Consider the following 11,257-nt stretch of genomic DNA (forward strand, 5'->3'; position numbering starts at 1 on the left):
TACACAAAATATACCTTATTTTATGTATAATAAATGTGCTATGGTATTATAATTAAAGAAATAAACTATTTGGCGTATAAACACTTCTTCTTTGACTATCTTGAGGAAGGATCCCTTGTAGGTGCTTTCTCTGTGAAAATTTTATCTAGTTTATCATCAATTGTGTTCTGTTTAGCTGGGTTGATAGCTTTTTGCATGAATTGTACAGATGGCTTGTGCGGGTTGTTTGATTGATGGGATTTTTTTAACCTTGCAGTCTACACTCTGCCTTTGAACTATCAAAGTTGAAACTCTCTCACTGTCATCTGCCTGTCTCTTTAATGTTTAAACCACCTCCTCTCACTGCTGCGTTATTGACCAATCACGTGGCTTTAACCGAATACTGGGGGCGGGGAATAGAGGACAAAAACAGTCGGCTGCCATTTTGTTGTTAGAAGAACGGGCTCGTTCGCAAACGACACATCACTCATTGAGGCAGCCCTGTGTCCGAAAAAAAGTTTGGATGCCAAGGTAAAACGTTCATAAATTTAACGTTCGTAAACCGAAAAGTTCATAAGCCAAGGGGTTCGTAAACCGAGGTATCACTGTACTGTATGTAGGAGCGCAGTTGGTGTTAGAATTTCCGAGGTTCCTTGAACTCCTCACATCAATGTTAGGCACTGTGTACTGCTTGAGGGTATAATTAAAGCAGCGTGCTACATGCGGGTTTATCAGACATTTTTTTTTTATCCAGTACAGTCAGTGCTTTGAGTTGCAGCTGTTTGGTGTGTGTGTGTGTGTCGAGGAGGGTAGTTCTTTGACCTTAAACATGCTCCGCAGGGCCCCCATTCACCATCTGGTCTTCATTCTGAAGTTAAACTTAGCAAATGCAAGCATCTCAAAATAGATTTTAAAAAAATGTTCGTCTTGTCCGAATGTAATACGTGTGTAACACAAACCCGCTGTGATGATAGCATTGAGTGTATGTGCTGGGCGCCATTGTTTGGATTGCGGTCCGTACATCCTCATTAGTTTGGAGTAGGGGGGGGGGGTGTCTTTAGGATCCCGACGGTTACCATGACAACAGCCGCAGAAGCACGCATGTCGCCAAATGTGTTCTTTGTGCGTCCCGTCGCCGGGCGGGGGTTAGACGAAACCTCCGAAGACATCGATGCGGGTTCGGTCCTTGTGTGATCCCGCTATCATATGATGCTCATTTCTTTCCGTTTTAAAGCCTGCGGTCCATTTTAACACTTTTCTTTCTTCTCTTTGTGCCTTTGTGTGTGTGTATATGTATGTATGCCCCCCACCCTCGCCTTAGTCTCCCCCCCCCCCCCCCCCCTCCAGACCTTCCGGAAGGTGTGGCCGAGGTGATTCGCTTGTCGCTGGTGGTCTAACCGCAGCGGGCCCGGCGCGAAACCCCTTTACATCCCCCTTCCTCCAAGACGACGACAATAAATTGAAAATACCAGCATTAAAATGCCTCCCCCGTTTTGAGAGGCCAATACCAGTCAAGCTTCGGAGCAAAGAGGCGACAGGGAGGGCCTCCTTCGCCCGGGAATGGTGTGAGTCGACACGGCCAGGCGAGTCTGGATCTGAGCGGGGAACCGTCCTTCCCCCGGAGCCTCCGCGGCCCGAAGCCGCGTGTCGAGCCCTCCAAGATGGGGAAGTGCGACGGGAGATGCACGCTGCTGGTCATATGCTCCCTACAGCTGGTGAGTACCGAACAACAAGCAACAATCCGACGCTTTAATTCACACTCTTTGATTGAAGCGAACAACAACAAAAATTCCCCCTATGTGTTTATTGTGTATTTTTTTTATAACGTGCTGTTTTCCATGAAATGTTATGTTTTAAAAGTAACAGTAAATCAAGTTTGATCCAGTTGGATTCAGTGTGGATCAAACTTTGCATTAAATCTTTCATGAAATGTGTCTATAAAATGTCAAATTAAATCTAGATTTTATCTATCTCGAATAAAATTTAGTGATATACGTAACTCAAATGAATGTCAAACCAAGTTCACCCTAGATTGGATCTCTTTTGAATGACTTTAGTTTTTTTTTTTTTTTGGAGAATTTAACTCATTCACTGCTAGACGTTGTGCAAAAATGTGTTCACTTCAGTGCCAGGGTTTTTTGTAATTTTCACTCAAATTGTAGGACACACAGAATATTGAGTTTTAGGACTACATAAACATTCAATGCAGCGTAAGCATCCTTAGACTCTCTTCCTTCATCACAAAAAAAATGAGTTATTTCCTAAGTTATATGGGTTTGGAGTTATATGAGCTTGAAATGGGGGCAGCTGCACAAAAGACAAATGTCGCCCCCTTGTGGGAGGGAAAAAAATAATTAAATTAATATTCATATTGAGTCCTGATAGTTGGTCGTCATGACATAATGTGTTTAATAACCTTACACCAGATCTGATTCATAACAATGTAAGTTACTTCAAACCACCACAAATCTGTATCTGATCCAGAATGCAAACACAAAAGTAACATAAACATGAAATATGTCATCACTCATGTTCGAATGCATCCATCCGCTTCAAATCTTGTCATTTCTAGACGATTTTACTCTTACACACATTTTCCCCTCTTTCAAGTACTTTCCAAGATTCTCTCAAGTATTTATGGTTGTGGAACTGTTTGTTTCTCCCAGTAATCACCACTGTGACATGATTTAAACATGGCGGCACATTTACTAGTACAACAAGGCAAATAAATCAAAGAGATGACATTCCAGATAGCTTGTTATCGCTACAGATAGATAACTCGACAAATTGCTGCATCTGAAAAGCTGCCGTACAAAACAGTTGTTGCTTCGAGGCGCTGTTTTCTTTGAAGGAGTGGTCCATAAATTACATAGCTGATAGGATACAGTGGAAGACTGTACAGTGATACCTTGGCTTACGAACTTAATTGGTTCCCAGACAGTGGCGAAAGTGTGTATCTCAAAAATTAATTTCCTATAGGAAACCATTAAAATGAGAATAATGCGTTCCCAAGTCCCCATAAAACATAATTTTTGAATTTTCTAAGCCTGAAAACTACACAAAATATACCTTATTTTATGTATAATAAATGTGCTATGGTATTATAATTAAAGAAATAAACTATTTGGCGTATAAACACTTCTTCTTTGACTATCTTGAGGAAGGATCCCTTGTAGGTGCTTTCTCTGTGAAAATTTTATCTAGTTTATCATCAATTGTGTTCTGTTTAGCTGGGTTGATAGCTTTTTGCATGAATTGTACAGATGGCTTGTGCGGGTTGTTTGATTGATGGGATTTTTTTAACCTTGCAGTCTACACTCTGCCTTTGAACTATCAAAGTTGAAACTCTCTCACTGTCATCTGCCTGTCTCTTTAATGTTTAAACCACCTCCTCTCACTGCTGCGTTATTGACCAATCACGTGGCTTTAACCGAATACTGGGGGCGGGGAATAGAGGACAAAAACAGTCGGCTGCCATTTTGTTGTTAGAAGAACGGGCTCGTTCGCAAACGACACATCACTCATTGAGGCAGCCCTGTGTCCGAAAAAAAGTTTGGATGCCAAGGTAAAACGTTCATAAATTTAACGTTCGTAAACCGAAAAGTTCATAAGCCAAGGGGTTCGTAAACCGAGGTATCACTGTACTGTATGTAGGAGCGCAGTTGGTGTTAGAATTTCCGAGGTTCCTTGAACTCCTCACATCAATGTTAGGCACTGTGTACTGCTTGAGGGTATAATTAAAGCAGCGTGCTACATGCGGGTTTATCAGACATTTTTTTTTTATCCAGTACAGTCAGTGCTTTGAGTTGCAGCTGTTTTGGTGTGTGTGTGTGTGTCGAGGAGGGTAGTTCTTTTGACCTTAAACATGCTCCGCAGGGCCCCCATTCACCATCTGGTCTTCATTCTGAAGTTAAACTTAGCAAATGCAAGCATCTCAAAATAGATTTTAAAAAAATGTTCGTCTTGTCCGAATGTAATACGTGTGTAACACAAACCCGCTGTGATGATAGCATTGAGTGTATGTGCTGGGCGCCATTGTTTGGATTGCGGTCCGTACATCCTCATTAGTTTGGAGTAGGGGGGGGGGGTGTCTTTAGGATCCCGGCGGTTACCATGACAACAGCCGCAGAAGCACGCATGTCGCCAAATGTGTTCTGAACGGGACGCTTTGGTCTTGTTTCGATTTCCCAGGTGGCCGCACTCCAGAGGCAGGTGTTTGACTTCCTGGGCTACCAGTGGGCGCCCATCCTGGCCAACTTCCTGCACACCATGGCCGTCATCTTGGGCATGTTCGGCACCGTGCAGTTCCGCTTCAGATACCTCATCTTTGTGCGTACCCGACAGATAATTTGGCTTTCTAAAAATAGCCCGAGTGTGAAGCAAGCTTGTTGTGTTATTTGTAGTACGCAGTGTGGCTGGTGCTGTGGGTGGGCTGGAACTCCTTCATCATCTGCTTCTACCTGGAGGTGGGCAACCTGTCTCAGGTCAGTTCGCCCATCGTCAGTCTTCATCTTGATTCGAGACCTTAATACTCTGTTTAAAGTACTCGAGATCAGGTGGGAAATTGTGCGCCGTCAAACTATAATTAAACTGAGTTGACTCCAGATCAGATCTGGTTTGAATCACAATGTGAGGCATGTGTACAAATAGTATTGAAGAAAAAAAAACGGCTTTACAATCATCCCAAAATACTTAGTTTGAATGAAATTTGCTCGGTCCTTTTGGATTATCAAACCAGATTGAATCTAAATTAGATCTAGTCTTGATGAATGTTTTTTGGGTGTATGTTCAAATTATACTGCAACTACAAACTAAATTTAAAACAGATCAGATCCAGTTTTAATTCATTTTTTAAATGTATATGACCAATATGGAAACTGTAATATCCAACCAAATTTAATCCAGATCTGATCCATTTGGAAGCAAAGTGGCTGGGCAATACAAGTAAGAATGACATTTTCTCAGTCAATCTGGATTATCAAACCAGATTCAGTCCAAATTAGATCCAATTTGTAAATAAAACGACTTTATTATACTGTACAGTTTATTTCTTTAATTATAATACCATAGCACATTTATTATACATAAATTGATGTGTAATTTGTGTAGTTTTAAGGCTTAGAAAAGTAGAAAAGTATTTTTTATGGGGACGGATTATTCTCATTTTAATGGTTTCCTATGAGAAATTAATTTTTGGGATACACACTTTTTTTTGCTTTACACACTCTGCTGTCTGGGAACCAATTGACTTCATACGCCAATGTATCACTGTACACTCAGGGGGGGGGATTCAATGAGCCAATTTAATCCTTCTTGTATTGAAAAATAAAGTATCAGCAGAGTAGCTTAAAGGCCTCCAGAGACGACAAGCAAAATTGGGGTTGGGGGCAAAGGGAAAATAAGATCAACCCCCCCCCCCTCGCCTCTTCTTACTTCTTTTCCTCAACAATGTAACCATTACAGCGTTTTGTACGCCATTTACATCAGAAAAAGCCATCGGAAGCGTCCTTAAACAGAAGTCTCTTTATTATATTTATATGAACATAGTGATGATGATCCACTAGTGCAAGAGAATTCGCCCACAAGGCATCCTATTATGTTAACATTCTTGACAAATGATGACTTTGTTGCACAGTTTTTTTTGAATAACTGGAATTCTATTGAGGGCTCTGTGAAAATTTTATCTAGTTTATCATCAATTGTGTTCTGTTTAGCTGGGTTGATAGCTTTTTGCATGAATTGTACAGATGGCTTGTGCGGGTTGTTTGATTGATGGGATTTTTTAACCTTGCAGTCTACACTCTGTCTTTGAACTATCAAAGTTGAAACTCTCTCACTGTCATCTGCCTGTCTCTTTAATGTTTAAACCACCTCCTCTCACTGCTGCGTTATTGACCAATCACGTGGCTTTAACCGAATACTGGGGGCGGGGAATAGAGGACAAAAACAGTCGGCTGCCATTTTGTTGTTAGAAGAACGGGCTCGTTCGCAAACGACACATCACTCATTGAGGCAGCCCTGTGTCCGAAAAAAAGTTTGGATGCCAAGGTAAAACGTTCATAAATTTAACGTTCGTAAACCGAAAAGTTCATAAGCCAAGGGGTTCGTAAACCGAGGTATCACTGTACTGTATGTAGGAGCGCAGTTGGTGTTAGAATTTCCGAGGTTCCTTGAACTCCTCACATCAATGTTAGGCACTGTGTACTGCTTGAGGGTATAATTAAAGCAGCGTGCTACATGCGGGTTTATCAGACATTTTTTTTTTATCCAGTACAGTCAGTGCTTTGAGTTGCAGCTGTTTGGTGTGTGTGTGTGTGTGTGTGTGTGTGTGTGTGTGTCGAGGAGGGTAGTTCTTTGACCTTAAACATGCTCCGCATGGCCCCCATTCACCATCTGGTCTTCATTCTGAAGTTAAACTTAGCAAATGCAAGCATCTCAAAATAGATTTTAAAAAAATGTTCGTCTTGTCCGAATGTAATACGTGTGTAACACAAACCCGCTGTGATGATAGCATTGAGTGTATGTGCTGGGCGCCATTGTTTGGATTGCGGTCCGTACATCCTCATTAGTTTGGAGTAGGGGGGGGGGGTGTCTTTAGGATCCCGACGGTTACCATGACAACAGCCGCAGAAGCACGCATGTCGCCAAATGTGTTCTGAACGGGACGCTTTGGTCTTGTTTCGATTTCCCAGGTGGCCGCACTCCAGAGGCAGGTGTTTGACTTCCTGGGCTACCAGTGGGCGCCCATCCTAGCCAACTTCCTGCACACCATGGCCGTCATCTTGGGCATGTTCGGCACCGTGCAGTTCCGCTTCAGATACCTCATCTTTGTGCGTACCTGACAGATAATTTGGCTTTCTAAAAATAGCCCGAGTGTGAAGCAAGCTTGTTGTGTTATTTGTAGTACGCAGTGTGGCTGGTGCTGTGGGTGGGCTGGAACTCCTTCATCATCTGCTTCTACCTGGAGGTGGGCAACCTGTCTCAGGTCAGTTCGCCCATCGTCAGTCTTCATCTTGATTCGAGACCTTAATACTCTGTTTGAAGTACTCGAGATCAGGTGGGAAATTGTGCGCCGTCAAACTATAATTAAACTGAGTTGACTCCAGATCAGATCTGGTTTGAATCACAATGCGAGGCATGTGTACAAATAGTATTGAAAAAAAAAACGGCTTTACAATCATCCCAAAATACTTAGTTTGAATGAAATTTGCTCGGTCCTTGATCTCAGTTTGGATTATCAAACCGGATTGAATCTAAATTAGATCTAGTCTTGATGAATGTTTTTGGGGTGTATGTTCAAATTATACTGTAACTACAAACTAAATTTAAAACAGATCAGATCCAGTTTTAATTCATTTTTTAAATGTATATGACCAATATGGAAACTGTAATATCCAACCAGAAAAATCCATCGGAAGCGTCCTTAAACAGAAGTCTCTTTATTATATTTATATGAACATAGTGATGATGATCCACTAGTGCAAGAGAATTCGCCCACAAGGCATCCTATTATGTTAACATTCTTGACAAATGATGACTTTGTTGCACAGTTTTTTTTGAATAACTGGAATTCTATTGAGGGTGGCCCAGTGGTTAGCCAGTTGACCACGCAGTGCAGTTACCGGGTTCGATTCCAGCTATGTGGAGTTTGTTGTAGGTATTGATGGTAAAATGAAATTATATCTATTTGAGTTAGTTCCAGGTTGAGTGAACGCCGGCGCGTGTGGCTGCCGCTGCTCACCCACAGAAAAAAAAAACTGATCCTGTGACTGTAAAGTGTCCTTGAGAGTTTTGAAAGGCGCTTAGAAATCAAATGTATGATTATTTTTACTGTATCTATGAGCTAGCTAGCTAGCTTTCTCTCTATTTGAGTTACTTCCGGGTTGAGTCAACGCCGGCGCGTGTGGCTGCCGCTGCTCACCCACAGAAAAAAAAACTGATCCAATCACTGTAAAGTGTCCTTGAGAGTTTTGAAAGGCGCCTATAAATGAAATAGATTATTATTCTTATATATTTATTTGGACAAAAACTCAACATGTCTCACTGTGCGCAGGACAGGGATTTTCTTATGACGTTCAACACATCGCTACACCGTTCCTGGTGGATGGAGCACGGTCCCGGTTGCCTGGTGACGCCGGTGTTGGACTCGCACTTGGCTCCGGATGACCACCACGTCATCACCGTCTCCGGATGCATTTTGGACTATCAGTACATCGAAGTGCTGAGCTCGGCCATCCAAGTTCTGTTGGCTGTAAGTATGCCGTCAGACATGTTGCATTGTGTAAAAAGCTACATAGTACAGCGATACCTCGCTTTACGAACCCCTTGGCTTACAAACTTTTCGGTTGAAAAAAAACACAAGTGAAATGGTGAGAAAATGGATAGAAAACGCAGTGAAATTTGGACTTGTTTCAACTTTATTGATGCAAAAAGCTATCAACCCAGCTAAACAGAACACAATTGATGAGGAACTAGATAAAATTATCGCAGAGAAAGCACCTACAAGGGATCATTCCTCAAGTTGGTGAAAGAAGAAGGTTACGTTCCTCATCAAGTGTTTAATGCTGATGAAACCGGCCACTTCATTCCATCAAGCCATCACCGACCATCACAAAGGTAAATAAAACAACGTTATCATACAGTAATGTTTATTTCTTTAATTATAACACCATAGCACATTTATTATACATAAATAATGTATATTTTGTGTAGTTTTAAGGCTTAGAAAAGTAGAAAATTATGTTTTATGTGGAACTGGGAACGGATTATTCTCATTTTAATGGTTTCCTATGGGAAATTAATTTTTGGGATACACACTTTTGGCCTTACACACTCTGTCTGGGAACCAATTAAGTTCGTAAGCCAAGGTATCACTGTACAGGCAATATGTATGATGGAACTCTCTTGTCTTTGAACAGCTTTTTGGTTTTGTGTACGCATGCTACGTGAGCAAAGTCTTCCAGGACGACGAAGACAGCTGTGAGTGTTTTCTGTTTAATCCTCTATATGTGAGTTTAATGTAATTTTTTGTGAACAAATGGGACGTCTAAATAAGAAAATGGAGCGCACCTTCACTTGAAACTGCAATACCAATGCTCTGTATTTCTACAGAAGGGTGCGCTCCATTTGTGGGCAACTTAAGTCTGACTCAGTTCTCTGTAAATGAATATTTTTGTGCACATTGATTCTGAACACATTTTTAATTATTTATTTATTTATTTTGACTGACAACGCAGTATGGACGCAAAACAAAACCCTCTTTTTCTCTCCCACAGTTGACTTCATCGGTGGTTTCGACTCATACGGTTACCAACCTCCGCAGAAGTCCTCGCACCTCCAACTGCAACCTCTCTACACGTAAGTCAGAGTGGTCATCTACGCTCAACTTTTTTCACTTCTAGCATGTCCCTCTGTGCACCCCAGGGCTGGCTAATGGGCGCTTGCGCCTCCTTCTGGCTGAACATTGCCACTGCGGATGGAAACTGGTTATCCTCCCCCACCCCCACAGAGGACTAGCATCTCCTGCCTTGGAAAAAAACGTGTGTATGTGTGTGTTTGAGTGTGTAAGACTACCATCCCTGAATGGAACGTACCAAGCTCAGGGATGAACCAGCAAGTCGGAAGTATTTCCAGATAGAAAAAAAAATCAGATTAAGGAGACAGACAATTCACCGCAGACACACAACGTTACCAGTTAGCAACACAAATGTTTGTAGTGTACTACAGAATGTGTGTATGTGTCACAGGACGTAGCTGGTGTTGTAAAATGGCACCACACAAACCGTTTTTGTGGGAATAGGGGTAGGGGGTGGGTCACGCCATTTAAAAAAGATGAAAAGCGAAGCTCATTGTCATTTTAGAATACGTTGATGTTCAACTAGAGCAGTCTTGACATTGTTTTTTTTGCTCCCAAAGACATCTGCAACCAAACCCATAAATCATCAAGCATCACAATCGGGTGAATTCCTGGAAAGGGATTGGTTGTGCAGACGGATTTGGGATCCGACATTAGTGTGTGTGTGTGTGTGTGTGTGTGTGTGTGTGTGTGTGTGTGTGTGTGTGTGTGTGTGTGTGTGTGTGTGTGTGTGTGTGTGTGTGTGTGTGTTTGGGATGGTGGAGATACTGTGCATGTAAATAACCAGCCAATGATTGATTTTCATTCGGGGAAAAAAAAGATTGTGGAAAGGTGCGGGGAGGGGTTATATCTATTTTTTTCCTTCATACCCGTGTTTCTTGTTAGTCTTGTCACTTTTTTACCCTTTTTTTGTCAGTCAAACGGGAGGTAGGAGGAACGAAAAAGTGAGACAGGTATGAGGTGAACATCTTGACGATGTCAAGGTGCACAGTACGGTTTGAAATAATAATAAAAAACACACTTTCTACATGAAAAACAACACATGGTGTCCTCACTTGGTTGATTTTTATATTTTTGGTGAAATATTTTGAGGTGGTTTTGTCTCATTAGGGTTGAAGGAATAGCATTTTAAAGGACAACCGACGCTTCCGAACAAGTTGTGTCCATAATTTGTAAAATCACTTCAAATGAGCGTATTTTACAAAGATTACACGGCATATCGCTATATTTTACCTTTTAAGACTCACGCTGAATATTCAGGAAGTCTTGTTTTCGAGTTGGTGACGATTCCTGACGTGACGTCACGGAGGGAACGCCCCTGACCGAGAAAGCGACACACAATGCATTTTGGGTACTTTGTTTGGTCTGAAAACTGATCCGTGTTGATGGCGAAATTAGAAGGAAAAAAACATAAATAACGCAATGGTGAATCGTTGTGTGTTGCACCAAGACTGCTATTTGATACTAGTTGACACAAATTCCCAGCAGACAAATCAGCCCATTTCCAACGGCGCTTGGGCGCCATCTTGTGCATTTTCTGGGCGCTACATTAGAGTCCAGACGCCTCAAAATGATACGGAAGGACTTGTTTAATCGATTGCAAACATTTATGCTTTCCTCTTCGGAACTATTTGAATCATATTCATAACTGGATGAGTAACAAGAAAGCATCTTTTCCGAATCTGAAGCCATTGTTTTGATTCTCGAGCAAGGCAAGACGTCCTGGCGTGACGTCACGAACAAGGGGGCGGGACCTTCTGAAACTCCATTTCCGAGGTCATTTTAAAGTAGTTTTGGGACACGTCAACTCATTTTTATTGGTGTTTTGCATTTGACTAAAAATATCAGCCTGCGCCTTTGGGTATTTTAGATGCTATAAAACCGTTTTCCTGATGTCAGGAAACAGAAAATGGCGTCGGTTGT

General features: G+C 41.8%; 1 protein-coding gene across 1 annotated transcript; it reads left to right on the forward strand.

The window, feature by feature from the left end:
* Positions 1-1,306: 1,306 nt before the first annotated feature.
* Positions 1,307-10,373, forward strand: nkain1 (sodium/potassium transporting ATPase interacting 1). The gene is made up of 7 exons (XM_089023739.1): positions 1,307-1,694; positions 6,672-6,809; positions 6,884-6,964; positions 8,033-8,230; positions 8,898-8,958; positions 9,255-9,336; positions 9,403-10,373. The coding sequence occupies exons 1-7, from the start codon at positions 1,641-1,643 to the stop codon at positions 9,410-9,412; spliced, it is 624 nt and encodes a 207-aa protein (XP_088879865.1). The 5' UTR covers positions 1,307-1,640; the 3' UTR covers positions 9,413-10,373.
* The last annotated feature ends 884 nt before the right edge of the window (positions 10,374-11,257 follow it).

Source organism: Hippocampus bargibanti, linkage group LG20 (assembly GCF_051943395.1).
Source record: "Hippocampus bargibanti isolate YZ-2025 linkage group LG20, ASM5194339v1, whole genome shotgun sequence".
Lineage (NCBI taxonomy): Eukaryota > Metazoa > Chordata > Actinopteri > Syngnathiformes > Syngnathidae > Hippocampus > Hippocampus bargibanti.

Bases quoted from the DNA above. Each gene is read 5' to 3' on its own strand.
- nkain1 (XM_089023739.1), top strand. From the start codon at position 1,641: ATGGGGAAGTGCGACGGGAGATGCACGCTGCTGGTCATATGCTCCCTA. The intron at 1,695-6,671 runs GTGAGTACCGAA...TCGATTTCCCAG, and splicing joins TCATATGCTCCCTACAGCTG to GTGGCCGCACTCCAGAGGCA. The intron at 6,965-8,032 runs GTCAGTTCGCCC...CACTGTGCGCAG, and splicing joins AGGTGGGCAACCTGTCTCAG to GACAGGGATTTTCTTATGAC.